Source organism: Giraffa tippelskirchi, chromosome 9 (assembly GCF_054371585.1).
Source record: "Giraffa tippelskirchi isolate mGirTip1 chromosome 9, T2T-mGirTip1v1.2.pri, whole genome shotgun sequence".
NCBI lineage: Eukaryota > Metazoa > Chordata > Mammalia > Artiodactyla > Giraffidae > Giraffa > Giraffa tippelskirchi.
In genome coordinates, this window is record NC_137283.1 from 127,989,896 (window position 1) to 128,007,592 (window position 17,697).

The window sequence follows — 17,697 nt, forward strand, 5'->3', positions numbered from 1 at the left end:
TGTTTCATAGGCTGACCTTGCAGTCAACACCACCTGAAAATGGCTCAAAACAAAAAATAATCTAAGGGCTGAAACAAGATAAGATCAAATTGATGTCATGGTAATTACGTGAAGTACCATTCAATCATTGGGTGGAATTTACTGTTGATCCCTGGACTTAGATGCAGGTGGGAACATGCAGTTTTTATAACTTTGCTGGTATATAAGACAGGTGAGGACTTTATTAAAAGCAGTTGCTGAGAAATCACAAGACAAAGCTAAAATTCTTCTTCAGATCCACAATCAACTGCCTTGACTACATTCTGCAAAAAATTCAGAGGACGGTAATATGAATGAAATAATTTGGGGGATTTTAATTGAGGGGTAAAATATTTGAGGATACAAGGGAGCTGGTTGTGCATAAACCCTAGTAAGAAGAGAGACAGGCATTTACGCATTCTCCTTTCAGCACTCATGATTGAATTGGGAGGAAGTCTGCAAAATTGTGGTCTGTGATCACAGGCTAAGATGTTATCTAACTGAAGCCAGAAACCAACTGTCTCCTGTTGTGATATGTGAGTGCCTGTCAGTAACTAAAAATTTTTCTCAAGAAATATTGGATGTCATTTCAAAGGCATCTGTTTCAGTGGCTTCCAGGGGTCAGGTAGAGGGAGAGTAGAACTTATGTAAGTTGCTGATACTGTTTTTTCATCAGTTTTTAAATGACGCATAACTATATTTAAGCTGGTCAGTGGTAAAGCAGCTCACCTGTTCAGCTGAATGACCATAGCTTTGGATATCTTTTCAAATAGATGTTCTTGGGTAGACTTGAATTGTAACACTGAAATCTCTTGAACAACATTGTTTCCTTTTTCTTCTTTCATAGAATGCCATGAAAATAAGTGTCAGTAGTATTTCCCACTGTTACTGACGGGCCTTGCAATTCAACATCACTTGGCTAATTCAAATTTGTTTGTTCCATTGAGAGTTTCCAGAAACGTTTGCTAAAAGTTATATTTGCATCAGTGCTACTTAGAATGGCAGCTGGTTAGGAAATTAAGACTAGAAAATAAAAGTGCTCTTCCTCATTCCTCCCTCCCACCCCCCTTATTATTTTTGAGAAACAGGATTTGGACAAATGGAAGAATTAGGAGCTGACACTACATAGGTCTCTCAGGAATACAGAAGCTCCATGTCACTTTCATGGGAACTTTCCTTTCCTAAGTTCTACTATCCTCTCTCCATCCAAAAAGAAGATATTTTATATTAGAACCGAGGAATATTTTTAAGTTTCTGAAGATGTCTTTTAAATAATTACTTGACTTAACACCAATTCAATTACTCAAAATATTGGTCACCCGATATTTTGATTCTAATACTTAGCTGTAGTCTTGAGTTATTTTTAAGTGATAAGAACAATCACCATTTATGAAAAGTTTATGTGTCTTCATTTTAATTTTGACTTTGGTTTTTAAGTTTCTTTTTCCCCTTTTCTTTCTTTTTTTGTGGTAATAGAGTTGTTGAAATTTTGAGTCATATTTCTCACCATTTCTTGCTGAAGATAGTAGCATGTGAAAAGTGTTAGAAAAGCAATTTATTATGTTCCAGAACAAATTCTCAGCTTTATTGTATATTTCTCAAATTTACACTAAAACTCAAAGTAAGAGCTAGGAGACAAAATAGTAAAATTAGAAAGTAATGTGCATTTTGTTAAAAAATAGATCAAGATATTCTGCTTTTACAAAGAGAAAATATACAGGAATCAATTCATATTTCCATTGAGAACAGCATGACCTACAGCACCAAACTTCCATTTTTATAGATTGTGAATCCCAGAGTAGTTTACTATCAACTTATGATCCTTACAAATTCTGGTTTTGGTGTGTAACATTTTAGCATTACCCATTGTTGTTGTTGCTCAGTTGATAAATTGTGTCTGACTCTTTGCAACCTCATGGACTGCAGCACAACAGGCTTCCCTGTCCTTCACTATCTCCTGAAGTAGGCTCAAACTCATGTTCATTGAGGCAGTGATGCCATCCAACCATCTTATCCTCTGCTGCCCACTTCTCCTCTTGCCCTCAGTCTTTCCTAGCATCAGGGTCTTTTCCAATGAGTCGGTTCTTTGTATCAGGTGGCCAGAGTATTGGAACTTCAGCTTCAGCACCAGTCTTTCCAATGAATATTCAGGGTTGATTTCCTTTAGGACTGACTGGTTTGATCTCCTTGCTGTCCAGGGTACCCTCAAGAGTCTTCTCCAGCACTGCAATTTGAAAGCATCAGTTCTTTGGCATTCACATTCTATATGGTCCAGCTCTCTCATCCGTCTGTGACTACCAGAAAGACCATAGTGTTGACTATACTCATTGTAATATTGTACAAAAGAATCCAGTAATTTCTTGATTGATCAGACTCAGAGATAACATTATAGAAATGTTCTAGCATTCTTTGTTCACTGGGGTCTGAGAAGGAGAGAGGGAGAGCGATTGAGAGTACACTGAGGCTAGAGTGGGAGCTGAATCAAGGGCAGTGTTATGAATTGAATTTGAAAAGACAACAGCATGATCCATGCTTAAATCAATGCTCTAAAGAGTTTGGATTACCTGTGTGCTTCTAGGCGGGTGAAGGGCACTATCTTAGGATCAGTTCACTTTCCAGATGATTTTGGCAAATCCTTTTACTTTTCTGAAATAGGTGCCATAATGCTTTCCCTGTAGAACTGTAGAGAGAATGGATATGAAACCTCATGCTTGGGACTTCCTTGGTGATCCAAGGGTTAAGACTTGACCTTCCGATGCAGGGGGTATGAGTTCAGTCCCTGGTTGGGGAGCTAAGATCCCTCATGCCTCGAGGCCAAAAATCCAAAAAATGTAAAACAGAAGCACTATTGTAACAAGTTCAACAAAGATTTTAAAAATGATCTACATCAAAAAAAATTTTTTTTTAAAGCCAATGATTGTCCGCTTTTCCCACTCTCATTAATCAGACACTAGTCCTCATAACTTGATCAGATATAAATTGTCTCTTTATCTGAATGAAATCCCTTTCTTAAGGTTGTTCTGAAAAAGGTGAAGTCAGAAACAAATGCAAAATAAAAAACTACACGAGCAAATGATCTTCAAGTTGGCACCACATAATGTTGCTCTAAACGAAAAGACGTCAGTATTTTATTTATGTGTATGACTTCCCTTTCACTTTTCACTTTCATGCATTGGAGAAGGAAATGGCAACCCACTCCAGTGTTCTTGCCTGGAGAATACCAGGGACGGCGGAGCCTGGTTGGCTGTCGTCTATGGGGTCGCACAGAGTCGGACACGACTGAAGCGACTTAGCAGCAGCAGCAGCAGCAGCATGGTTGTGCTAGTGGTAAAGAATCCGTCTGCCTATGCAGGAGACATAAGAGACACAGGTTTGATCCCTGGATAGGGAAGATCCCCTGGAGGAGGAAATGGCAACCCACTCCAGTATTGTTGCCTGGAGAATCCCCATGGATAGAAGGGCCTGGCGGGCTACAGTCTGTAGGGTTGCCAAAAGTCGGATACGAATGAAGCAACTTAGCAAGTGTAGCATATCACCTGAAAAAACCATTTAAGAAGTTCATTGTGAAATATAAAGATTTGAAGGCAGTTTAAGAATATGGAATTCAGAGCTTGGAGTTGTAAAGAGACATTCTAAAATCTTAGTTCTGCCAGTGATGAATTTTATAAACTTGCCTGGGTACTTCACTTATGGAATTTCTCTATCTACCAAAATGAGTTGAATACCTCACAGTGTCACCATGAGTATTAAATATATTTGTGTGTTCAAGGTACTCAAAAGTATAACTAGCACACACAAGTACTCAATTAATGGTAGGTTTTCTTTTTAAAGTGGAAGTTATTATTATTACTGAATTTAGTATGACAGATACTGTGTACAATGCTAGCTCCAAATTTTTCACACTTCTCTCCCTAATAGATTAACTGAGTGTGTGTTATATAAATTACACCCCACAGAGGAAAAGTACCAGAAGAAAGAGGAGAGACAAGACTGGGGTTCCATATCTTAGACCTTGGAGGGGAGGTTTTTGTTATAAGAGAGAGCAATTGTTCTGGTTATCTATTACTGTGCATCACAGTACTGAAAAACTTAGTGAGTAAAACGGAAAGTTGTAATTATATCTCAAGGTTCTGTAGGTGAATTTGGCTCAGTTGGGCCGTTTTTATTTAAATGTCTATTGAATTTGTTGCAATATTGTTTCTGTTTTATGTTTTGTTTTTTTGGCTGTGAGGCATGTAGGATCTTAGCTCCCCGACCAGGGATCCCCTCTGACGCCCCTGCATTGGAAGGTGAAGTCTTTAACCACCAGACCATCAGGGAAGTCCTTGGGCAGTTCTTAACTTTTGTTTCTCATGCATTTGTGACCCGACAGTGCCTGGGGCTGGAGTCATCTGAAGGCTTGATTGGGCATCCAGAGGGCTTCTTTACTCATTACTTTTTGGCCTCTTTCTTTCTCTCCATGTGGCATCTCACTCTGCAGGGCTGGTCCATGTGGCTCATAGCCTTCTCACAGTGTGGTGGTCTCAGAGTAGTAGAACTTCTTACATAGCAGCTAGCTTTGAAGACGCAGGAAGCAGGAACTGCCAGGTCAGTGCAGGGCCACTCCCATGACTGGCCCAGTGTTGTACTGGTGTAAGGGGTACTCTCACAGCTGCCTGATTCTCTTGGTGTAAGTAGTCCCAGAGCCCACCTAGAGCAGTGGGTACAAAGACAGACACACCACTTTCTGATGTGGAAGTAGCAAGGTCGTACTGCAGAGCGAATGTAGACTGAGAGATATTTTTCTGTCCATATCTTGGGAAGTACACTTGCCATAGCAGAAGAAACTTACGGGCAATAAATGCTAAGGGAACTGCTTTTTGCAGTTCTGCTCTGTTTTTATCACAGAAAAATAATACTTATAAAGTAAGGCGCAGGGAATGAGAAATCTACAATCTCAGGTCCATATCACAGTTGAGAAACTTTAGGGCAACGTTTCTATAACTTAGTGCTTTTAAATGGAAATCATAGTTGGTATGCCAAATGCATGAAAATAGCTCAAATAAACATTAAAAATGTTTTCACAAATTTTAAAAGTTACAGGGAAGATTCTTATATTGCTATAATAGTGCTCTGTGTAAAACTGTTCTGGCTTCTGGATGTTTTACTTTTCTGTGTGATAAGTTGACACTATTCAATGTTTTGTTCCTGATAGCATTTATAACTGCAATAATGTTGAATTTAAAAAAATGAGTATTTTTAAACAACAAATATTTGAATTTCTCATGTAAAACAATATTTTTATGGTGCATAGAATTTGTCCTATCTGAATTTCTTGCTGATTTAGTTTTCAGATAAGTTAAAAAATGCTTATGTGCTAGAAAAGCCAGAAGGGTAATCGTAGAGCTAAGATTTTAATTACATAATTATGACAACAGTCTAAAGTGCCTTAATATAACAATTAAAGTAGAACGTGTACATCTTATTTTAAGCCCCTTAAATTTAGTCAGTTAAGAAAAGAAGCTTCTCACATACAGATGGCCAACAAACACATGAAAAGATGCTCAACATTGCTCATTATTAGAGAAATGCAAATCAGAACTACAATGAAGTATCACCTCACACTGTTCAGAATGGCCATATGTATATACATTACTGTATGTAGCATAGATGGCAAGTGGGAATTTACTGTGTGACACAGGGAGCTCAACTCAGTGCTCTGTGACAATCTAGAGGGGTGGGATGGGGTGAGAGATGGGAGGGGGGTTCGGGCTGAGGGGATAAAAGATAAGGAGAGCATAATACAAAAAATAAAGGAAAGAAGCTTCTCAAAATATGACTGTTAGAAGAATGATCATAAAGGAATTGAAATTTTTATAATTCTATGAGCATTTCCATTCCCTTCTAAATACTGCCTGCTCTTTTCCTTTTTAAAAAAATATTTAAAGGCCATCTTTTGTTCTCCTTGTTTTTATGGAACCCCCTGGGTTTTTTTTTTTGTTTGTTTGCTTTGGTTTGATTTTGTTTACAAAGTATAGTTGTACAAGTTGTACTTTATATGTCTCTTGTCTCTGAGACTTCCCCTTTTTTTTCGCTCTTTCTCTTCATCTCATGTGGAAAATAAGTTGAGTCCCTTTTAGAATTTTGCGAAGCCACAAAGCACTGTTAAGTAATTGATAAACAGAAATCCCATCCCAGATACGGTTGCAGAACTCTATGACTTCACTGACTTTCCTCTGGATACTGGAGCAATTTGTGACCACAGTATTTGCAACTTCTGTGATTAGATTGGGGAATACATGAAGCTCCAGAACAAATGTCAAAATGGTAAAATATCTATTTGCTACTGTCATGGCTTTTGTCCCCATGAAGCGTGTGTTCTTTATTCTCATTAGATTTTCACCTCTCCATTTTCCTGTCCCTAGCCTATCAAATGTTTCAACGTCTACAAATGCTTTTAGTGCAGCATTCACCACTCTAATTCATAGTTATTCACCTTTGTCTCTGGGTCAGAGAGCAGGAAACTTACTCATATTTGCGTCACTCATACTTGGCCCAGTGCCTGGTGTGTAGCAGGTACTTACTCAAAGTCTTTAAATCTTTCAAAGGTTCAACTTGGACCTTAAATCTTGCATTTCACAATGTTGGACTGTCAAATCATCCAAAACTCAGATTTTCATATATTAGAGAAAATATTAATTATCTATATTAAAGAATGGATGAGGGGATTTGAGACAGATCTTGGGAGTATTAAGCAGTTTCTCCTCATTCCATCTCCCCAACCTCTCAGCCACCCTTTGACCATCAGTGAATGCACTGCTGGGTCTCAAGGTCACTTTGGTGCCTAGGAGCAGTTTCAGTGTTTATTTGGAAGAACTGAGAACTTCGAGGATTATTGAGGTATGGGGCTGGAGGGTGGAATCGCAGAATACACATGCTGCTGGACCTGGGATTCAAAATATGTTATAAGAACAGGGTTAAAAACCTCTTACTGAAACTAGAGCACATGAAGAAAGAAAATGAGTAGTCAAGGCTACTCAAGCAGAGTTTCCTGAGCACTGACCAAGCCATCCAGCAAGAGACAGTGGTGGTCAGGTGATAGGAGGTAGAGGTGAGCCTGTTCAGGGATCCACTCCCTGGGAGTTGGTGGGATAAAGGATGAAGGATGCTGAACATTCCACTTACCCGTGTGACTGTCCACCTTCAGATCTTTCATCAAGGCTGAAATACTGCTATTCGCTGTTCCAGACACAGGTGGTACTAGTGGTAAAGAACCCACCTGCCAATGCAGGAGACATAAAAGAAGCAGGTTTGATCCTTGGGTCAGGAAGATTCCCCTGGAGGAGGGCATGGCAACCCACTCCAATATTCTTGCCTGGAGAATCCCATGGACAGAGGAGCCTGGTGGGCTATAGTCCATAGAGTCACAAAGGGTCAGACACAACTGAAATGACTACACGTGCATGCATGTATCAGGCAAGATGTTGAAACTTACAGACCTCTCTTCAGTTTAACAAAGATGTCTTGAATACCTATCTCATGCCAGGCAGTGTGCTGGGGATTAAAGGCTTTTCTTTCAAGGGTCCCTTTCATCAGTGATCCTTCACTGAAGGCAGCCTACTTTTCTTCTTCTTGGTTGTTAGCTGGGCTAGATGGGGCTAATGATGTGAAACCTTAGGTTAACCCTCTAGAAATCAGTTAGATTTAATCTGTTTTGTTAACAAAGAATTATGCCTTTACTCCTAAGCAGTCATCTCAAAAGTGTGCTATGAATCAGTTGTGCCTCCTGGTATGAAGAGTATGGATGAGTCACCCCATCTATTACCACCTTTAGAAAAATCGAAAACCTCACTCTCTGGCTGTGGGGGGAGGAGAAATGACAGCATCTTTGCAGATAAATGAAGGGCAGGTGTCACATTGTACCAAAGACTTGTCATCTTGGAACAATCTTTTATATATGTAATGTACATATATACGTGTTCATGTACATACATGCATGTACAAACACATATACACACATCCACATACATATTATATATGTAAATATACATATATAATATTTATGTATCTATGTACATTTAATTTGCCTTGAAGCCATTTAATAATAGGATAGATAGACTAGGATGATAGATTTCTCAATCCTGGCACCTTACTTTATAAATACTTTTTTTTTCCTGATAAAAATAGAGTGGAGGAGCTGCAAAGAGAAGCCTTTTAATTGTTCATTGTCCCTAAGTTTTCACTGCTATGGCAGGTGAACTTTTCAAAAATGGCCACAAAAATGCATGCGGACATGCTAAGTCACTTCAGAGATTAGTATATCTGATTTAGATCAAGCATGTTTTGCAAAATCGCATAAATCCCAGCTGAACATAATTATTGTCCCTGCCCTGGATCTTAATGTTTTTTAATATATCACCGCATAAAATGACTCCTACCTGCAGCGTATTTAACACTTACACATTCATATATGACCCAGCTACAAATTTTATAGCTAAGTGAGAATACATTGTCTCTAATGAATTTATTATCTGAAAATATTTTATTTAATTAAACATTTATTCTAAGTTGTCATTCAAGAGTTATCTTGTTCCTCAGTATGAATGACAGCTCTACACAAGCAAGTTTTGATTGATGTTATTACTGATCTAAAGTCTCAGTGGGGCTTCCCAGTTGGTGCTAGTGATAAAGAACCTGCCTGCCAATGTAGGAGACATAAGAGACACGAGTTTGACCCCTGGGTTGGGAAGATCCTCTGGAGGAAGACATGGCAATGCACTCCAGTATTCTTGCCTGGAGAATCCCGTGGACAGAGGAGCCTGGCGGGCTACAGTCCATGGATTCACAAAAAAAAATTGAACAGGACTGAAGCGACTTAGCATGCATGCACACAAAGTTATGGTACAACAAAACTGCATCTACTCTGGGCCTTGTGCTAGGAAGGGGGTGGGTTAGGGATCACAGTTTTTACCCTTAAGAAGCTTTACATGGGTGGAAAGATAAATGTACATGACTGGTTAGTATTCAGGACAGATTGTGGAACTTTATCTAAAAATTATAAGCAAAGTTATAGGTAAATGCAGTAGAGAGTTATTTATTCTGCCTTTGAGGTAGGATGAAACCTTCACCATGAAGCTGGTGGCTGGCAGCTCCTTAAACTAAGTCTGAGGTGGATGGATGGGCTGAGAAATGGGAGAAAGGCCTTACAGGTCAAGTTGAGCACACACACATTTCCTTGGGCTCATGTTACTCTGATGGGGCAGGTGGCAGGAGGGGAGAGCATGTTGAGTGGATGTTGAGATGGACTGTGCTGTTGGATGTCTAGAGTTTGTGATGCCTGCAGTGTCCTCACTCAGAATATGGAGAGGCTGAGATTAGTATATCTGATTTAGATCAAGCATTTTTTGCAAAATCACATAAATCCCAGCTGAACATAATTATTGTTCCTGCCCTGGATCTTAATGTTTTTCTTCCAAATTTCCAAACAGAAAGACCTAAGGGTGATTAGACTGATGAAAATGTTTGTTAAAATGTTTTCAGAAACACCTAGAATTTGAGAGTTAATCCCTTTTTGCTTGGTTAATCTCATCTCTTTTTAAAATAAAGACAAAGCCATTTCTGTTATTAAAAGCTAAAGTGATGGTGACTTGGTTCTGCTTTTTAAATCTTCCCCTCAGCATAAAGCAAATCCTAAAATGTGCAGCAGCTTTGTGCTCTCACTTTCTGCCATCTTGTTATAAATGCTTCTCTCTGAATTAATTCTGATATAATTGTTCACTGCATAATGCTGAATTTTCATAATATATGAGCTGCAATACCAAAGCATGAGAATGATACTAGTTTAAAAAGGAAACCCGTTTCAATTCTGATATTTTCCCTGTGACTTTGTATATCACTTAAGAAGTTGTTCTCAAACTTTTGAATCTTAGAAACAGTTTATGATCTTAAAAATTATTGAAGAGCTCAAAGAATTTTTTAATGAAATTATATTTATTAATGGTTTTTGATTTAGAAATTATGTTATGAGTCTTAAAATATTTATTCATTTAAAACAACTTAAAAAACATGTTAACATAGATAAAATATATTTATTAAAAAATGACAATTTCCAAAACAAAAAAGTCAGTGGGAACAATGGAATTGTTTTACCTTTAAGCAAAAATTTAAACAGCACTGAGCTAATAGAATACAGTTACATTCTCACATGCTTCTTTATTCAGTCTGTTACAATATCGTATATTATATAACCTCTAGAATATTTCACTGAACACTTATGAGGGAGTAAGGGTGAAACACCCAAACAACATCTTGGTATTGTGAAAATAATTTTGACCTTCCAGACCCACTAAAAGTCTTTAGGATCCTCAGATCACTTGTTGAGAGCCACTGACTTAGGGCAATATTTATTCAGTGTTAATCATGGATGAAGATAAATAAAACCCCTAAAGACTAGGCATAAATATATAGATCAGGTAGAAATAATGACATACATATGTTTTAGCCTTACCAATATGTACATAGTCTGCTTTCCATTTTATGAACTGTTAGTTCTGCTGTCTGACAAATTGTTCTTATAAGATGTATGGGTTTATATAAACATCTGGCAAAAACATGGTCTTATTATGTCAGTCCACATGAAAAATAGCCATAAGTTTTGAATCATGTGAAATTTTAAGACTCATTCTGAAATGTCTTTTTTTTTTTTTAAAGAAACTTTTGGTTTTGATAAATTATAGATTTAGAGAAAATTGCAAAAAAAATACATGGGGAAGTCCTGAGTACTCTTTATCTAGTTCCCCCAGGAGCACTTCCCAGGTGGCTCAGTGGGTAGAGAATCTGCCTTTCAATGCAGGAGGCACAGGAGGGAGGGTTTCATCCCTGGGTTGGGGAGATCCCCTGGAGGAGGAAATGGCAACCCACTCTAGTATTCTTGCCTGACAAATCCCACAGACAGAGGAGCCTGGCAGGTCCATGGGGTCTCAAAGAGTCGGACACAATTGAGCCACTGAGCACACACACAACAAACCCAATGATAATACCTTCCGTAACTATAGTTCAAAGGGAAAACCAGGAAATTGACATTGGTACAACACACAGAGTTTATCTGGATTTCGTTAGTATTGTGTGTGTTTCTCTGCAGTTTCACCCTGAGTGTATTTTAGTGTTTCCCTATCATAATCAAGATAAAGAACTCTTCCATTGCCACAGACTCCCTGATGCTATCTTTGTATAGTCACACTTATTTACTCCCATCAACTCCCTCTCCAATATTAACTTCTCAAAACTGCTAATCTATTCTCCACCTCTATACTTTTATTATTTCAAAAGGGTTATATAAATGGAATCATACAGTATGCAGCCTTTACTCAACATGATACCCTTGAGATCCACCCAAGTTGCATGTCTATCAATAATGTGTTCCTTTTTGCTGCTACACCATGTTCTCTGGTATGGAGGTACCATTGTTTGCATAACCAACCATTCATCCCCATCTACCAGAGGGCATCTAGATCATTTCCAGTTTGGGGCTGTTATAAGTAAAGCTACTCTGAACTTCTGTATACAAATTTTTCTTGAACATAGTTTTCATTTCTCTGAGACAAATGCCCAAGTGTAACTGTTGGGCTACATGGTAAGTACGTGTATGGTATTGTAAGAAACTTCCAAACTATTTTCCACAGAGGTTGTACCATTTTATATTTCCACCAGCAAAGTTTGAATTATCCTGTTTCTCTGCATCCATTTGGTGTTATTTTTATTTTATCTGTTAGGTATGTAATATCTCATTGTGGCTTTAATTCCCATGTCCCTAATGGTTGATGTAGAATATTTTAAATGTGCTTATTCTATATGGGCTTCTCTAGTAACTCAGCTGGTAAAGAATCCACCTGCAATGGAGGAGACCTTGGTTCGATTCCTGAGTTGGGGAGATCCACTGGAGAAGGGATAGGCTACCCACTCCAGTATTCTTGGGGTTCCCTGGTGGCTCAGCTGGTAAAGAATCTGCCAGCAATGTGGGAGACCTGGGTTCGATCCCTGGGTTCTGTATATCTTTTCCAGGGCAATGCCCATTTTCCAATTGGATTTTTTTTTTCTAGTGACTTTTGAGAATTCTTTATATAGTCCAAATGCTAGTCCTTTATTAGATATGCAGCTTGCAAACATTTTCTCTAAGTATATATCTTGTAGTTTCGTCCTCTTAGAGAATTAACTCATAATTTAGATGAGGTCCAATATATCAGTTTTCTTTTTATTAATTTTTTTGTCTACTCTAAAAACTCTTCACCTAGACCCTGCCCCCCCAATTTTTTTCCTAATAATTTTATGATTTCACATTTTACAGTTAAATGGATGGTCCACTTTGAATTAGTTTTCTTTTTTTTTTTAACTTTTTGAAAAAAATTATTTTTCATTGGAGGATAATTGCTTTACAATGTTGTGTTGGTTTCTGCTGTCCAAGAACATGAATCAGCTATAAGTATACACATATTCCTTCCCTTTTGAGCCTTCCTCCCCCCACCCCAGGGAATTAATTTTCATATAAGATGTGAGATTTACATTGAGGTGTTTTGTTTATATGTTTGTTTACATGTTCTGTGTTTGTATTTGTTTTGCCTATGGATGTCCAATTGTTACAGCAGCCATTATTGGAAAAGTTGAACTCTTCTGTTAAATTGCTCTGACATCTTTGTCAAAAGCCAACTGGGCATATTTGTGTAGAGTCTATATTTTGGTTCTCTATTCTGTTCCATTGGTCTAGGTATCTATCCTTCTGCTAATATCATGCTATTTTGATTACAGTAGTTATATTATAATATAGTAAGACTTGACACTTAACCAGGAAGCCTGGTTCCTCCCATTTTGTTTCTAAAATTGTTTTAGCTATTCTAGATCCTTTGCCATTCAGTAATCATAAATTTCTTTGTGTCTACAAAAGCTGTGCTAGGATTTTCATAGACATTTCATTAAACATAGAGATCAATTTGAAGAGAATTGACATCTTTACTATGTCGAGTCTTCCAATCCATGAACATGATTTGCCTCTCCATTTATTTAGGTCTTCTTTGATTTACTTCATCAATACTTTGTAATTTTCAGCGTACAAGTCTTGTTCATATTTCATTAGATTTATACTTAAGTATTTTATTTTCTTTGGAGTGAGTATAAATAGCATTGTGTTTTTAATTTGTTTCCACATTATTGTTTTTAGTATATAGACATGCAGTTGATTTTTGTATGTTGTTCTTGTCATGCAATCTTGCTTGCTGAACTCACTAATTAATTCCAGGACCTTTTTTTGTAGGTTCCTGGTTTTATTTTTTTAAATGTAGATGATCATATCATCTATAAATACTTCTTACTTTTAAATTTGTGTTTATGTGCTGGCTAGAATGTCTAGTACTATATTGAATAAGAGTGATGAGAATGGACATCCTCATCATGTTTCTGAGCTTAAGAGGAAAGCATTAGGTTTTTCAGATTAAGTATGATATTATCTGTAGGTTACCTGTAGTTTTTTATAAATGCTCTTTATCAAGTCTTTATCAAGTTGAGAAAACTATTTTGGTTCTTGTTTGCTGAGTGAGAGTGTTTGTTGTGAAAGAGTATTGGATTTTGTCAAATGCTTTCCTCTGTCAATTGGTATAATCATATGGTTCTTTTCTTTATTCTATTGATATGGTGGATTACAATTAAGTGATTTTCAAATATTGAACCAGTCTTGACTACTGCAAATTATTTCCAGCTGGTTGTGTTGAATAATTTTTCTTATACATTACTGTATTCAATTTGCTATTATTTTGTTTAGGGTTTTCCCATCTAAATGTCATGAGATAAAAAAAATAAATCTCATGAGATGTACCAATCTCTTGTTTTCTTTCTTTGTTCTGTATATTTCTGGCTTTTGTGTCAGGGTAATCCTGGCCTCATAAATTGAGTTGGGAACTGTTCCTTCTTCCATTTTATAAAAGTGATTCTGTAAAATTGGTGTTAATTCTTTAAGTGTTCTGAATTGTCTCTTCATAGGTAATTGATTCTCTGTCTCTTATCTTTCATGGTTTGAACACAAGCTCTTTAAAAAAACAGGGATAAAAATCTGCCCCTTTTATCTTACACAAGGTTTTTCTGAAACATGTAGAGATAAAACTCAATTCTTAAATGCAGCCAATATCTGGATATGATCAATCATTCAGCTGACCTTACTTAACATGATCTCATGCATTCAGAATGCTTAGGTAAAGCTGTACTACAGATATAAATAAGTCAGGAAGTGCATTTAGGAAAACTTTGATTAATACTACCTGCTGTCTATTCTTGCCACATTGTTGGATTAGCATTTACTTTGCAATTCATAACTAGCCTTACAACTCAGCTACCCCCAGTGAATAAAAAACAAGAGAAGCATTGTCATTTCCTTCTGTTCTCCCACATGGAGGTGGGGAGGGTAGGCTCAAATACTGTTTATTTTATAAATCATATTTAAGCTTCTCTATTTATCCATCCATACATACATCATATAGATATCCTTAGATATTATCTATTGAAGTTTCATATTTTATAAATAAGGTAATTAAAGATTCTTAACAGGATGTTAAGATCTTGGAAACAAAATTTTTTATTGTTGTCATTATGCCTGGTAATACTGATTGATATAAGAAATGAGAAGAGTCAACTCTCTACCTCTTTCCTAAAGAGAAATTGCTTTTTTATATGTGGCTTTAAAGTGTATTGGGAGCTGTAGGCCAAGGGGTCAAGACATTGATGACTTAGTTGCAGCATTGTTAAAACTACTGGTTGTTGTTATGTCTGTTAAGCCAATTTTATAGTAACTTTATTTTCCTATGTCTGTTTTTCAGAAGAGCCATGGATTACTACCGAAAACATGCAGCTGTCATTTTGGCCATATTGTCTCTGTTTCTGCAAATTCTCCATTCCTTTCCTGATGGAGAGTTTACAATGCAGGGTGTGTGATCAAACTTGGGTTTGCAGTAGCAAGAAAGCACACATTTCTAAATGTACATCAATAACTCCATTAATTACATTTCTACCTCCTTTTCAAATGTGATAAATCTTTGCCATTGGGTATATATCGAGGTACTTTTAGATTGCAAACATCAAATTAAATTAGGTTCCAAAAATGTACAGTGAAAATGATATCTTACATGTCCATTTAAATAGCAGCTTGTACATTTCCATCTGAAATAGATTCCTGATTACTCTTTATCTGAGTTTTACAAGCAAAAAATGCTCCTTATTCGGTTTAGCTTGTTGGGTTTTTTTTTTTACATTTCTCCCAGAAGATTTGGGATTATTTTAACATTGCCTTTGTAGATGAATTTTCATATCAGTTGACAAGTTAGAAAACAAAACCACTTTATGCAGTAAATTCTTTTGCTCTATTTTCTGAAAAATCTCATATAGTAGCTGATACCACCCCAACTGCTATGAAACTGTGAGCTACTATTGGTGATGGTTTTTCTCTAGACAAGTGGTAATATTTTAACCCCTGTTCCCAAGTGCAGATGCCAGATCTAGTAGTAGGCTGTCCCACTCACCAAGCTTTCTTAATTCTGACAAGTTTTCCTCTGTCAGTATTTGGAGTTTCTATGGGGGAAAGAAATAGTAGATTCTAAAGTACAAAATATTTTGCCTCTGGGCAAAATTCTTCTTTTGAATGAGCATGGTATTTTCATCTGTCAAGTCTTGCATTCCCTATAGACATACTATCAGCACTGAAAGTGAAAAGTCATTCTTAAAGAATCTTCTACTACTCAGATATCCCATGCCTAGCTGCAAAAATTATTTTCCTATGAAAATAACTGTAGTCAGGACAAACAGATATTGTGTATGAAGATGAACATACAACCAAAAAGTATTTATTTATTTTAATTTCCAATAGAAAAAAAGAATATTTGTTGTACTATAATAAAGAATAATTCATAGTTGTTTTTTTTTTAATTCTTTTTGGATTATTTTACTCTTTGCCTTTTTCTTTCTTTCTTTTCTTTCTCTCTCTCTCTTTTTAACTTTTGTTTTTTGGTGATAGGTTGTCCTGAATGCAAGCTAAAGGAAAACAAATACTTCTCCAAGCCAGATGCTCCAATCTATCAGTGCATGGGCTGCTGCTTCTCCCGGGCATACCCCACTCCAGCGAGGTCTAAGAAGACAATGTTGGTCCCCAAGAACATCACCTCGGAAGCCACATGCTGTGTGGCCAAAGCGTTTACCAAGGTGAGGCCTTAGAGGGCCCCAGAAACTTTCTAACAGTTCAATCAGAGAAATGTCCTCATAGTACATCCATGGGCTTCATGCCAGAGGTAGCTAATGACCAGTCCTTCAATGGGCATTTGTAGAGCGAAGGGCTGAGCTTGTCCACTTTGATCAAGACAGTCAGCAACCTTCTGGGCACAGGCTGGATCTACCCAGAATGAAGAAAGTGGACAGAATTGATAAGGGGCAGGTTGGGAGAGAACATAGAATACTTCTACAGTGCCAATCGAAGCTTTCAGAATGAAAACATCAGCTGAACAGGAGACTACGCAAAGATAGCAAGCATCTGTTTTTTAAAGTACTTATTTATTTGTTTGGCTGCACAGAGTCTTAGTTGTAGCACTCAGCATGTGGGATCTTTAGTCGTGGCAGGCGGGATCTAGTTCTCTGACCAAGGATGGAACCTGGGCCCCCTGCACTGAGAGCTTAGAATCCTAGCCACTGGACCAGCGCAGAAGTCCCATATAGCAAGCATCTATTCAGTTCAGCTGGCTAGAGACAATTTTACTGAACAGTTTTCAATTTTGTTAGCCTACCTCTCTATCCATCTACATCTATCTATCATCTATCTTTTTTTCCCTTCCCCTCTAGGCCACAGTGATGGGAAATGTCAGAGTGGAAAACCACACCGAGTGCCACTGCAGTACTTGTTATTATCACAAATCTTAATATTTTGCAATGGGCCATGTTGATGATGGCTGACTTGCTCAAAAGGAAAATTAATTTGTCCAATGTCTGTGGCTTTGTGAGATAAAACTCTCCTTTTCCTTGCCATACCATTTTTAACCTGCTTTGAGAATATACTGCACTTTATTGCTTTTCTCCTTATCCTACAATATAATCAGCAGTCTTGATCTTTTTGTTTGGAATGAAATATGGCATTTAGCATGACCATAAAAAGCTGGTTCCACTGGAAATAAAGTCTTTTAAATCATCACTCTATCACTGAATTCTAATTTTTTCTGAAAAGTTTCAAGCCAGTTACTTTTGATAGGATTAACGGAAGGGAATGAGCTTGTGGGTGAGCTGGGTTCCCATGTAGTCAGTGGCCTAATACTGGAGAATCTTATTCTAGCCAAGCCTTCCAGAGCAAGCTGTGAGCCCCTCAGACAGTGGGCTACTCATGAGCCAATCCACTGGGGTGAAGGAAGAAAATATAACTTCTATTTCTATTCATTTGCACATTATCTTTAGATGCCCATTTGGGTGAGTTTTATAGAAGTACAGATACATTAAAAAATAGAACTGATAACAGATAAGGCTTTAAAAAAACTTCATTCATCACCAATTTGTCAAGATTCCATTTCAAACTGGAAAACCAATTTCTAACAGGTTGGTAAACACACCAGATGGCAGGGTGAAAAATTAAAGTGAGCGCATGTATATTTAAAGAAACACTGAAATGCACACACATTACTTAACTTGTTCATT

The 17,697-nt window shown here is 37.3% G+C and overlaps 1 protein-coding gene across 1 annotated transcript; it reads left to right on the forward strand.

Annotated features, from left to right (window-relative positions):
• Positions 1-4,498: 4,498 nt before the first annotated feature.
• Positions 4,499-17,206, forward strand: CGA (glycoprotein hormones, alpha polypeptide). Its single transcript, XM_081530941.1, has 4 exons — positions 4,499-4,605; positions 14,853-14,959; positions 16,043-16,227; positions 16,858-17,206. The coding sequence occupies exons 2-4, from the start codon at positions 14,860-14,862 to the stop codon at positions 16,933-16,935; spliced, it is 363 nt and encodes a 120-aa protein (XP_081387067.1). The 5' UTR covers positions 4,499-4,605; positions 14,853-14,859; the 3' UTR covers positions 16,936-17,206.
• The last annotated feature ends 491 nt before the right edge of the window (positions 17,207-17,697 follow it).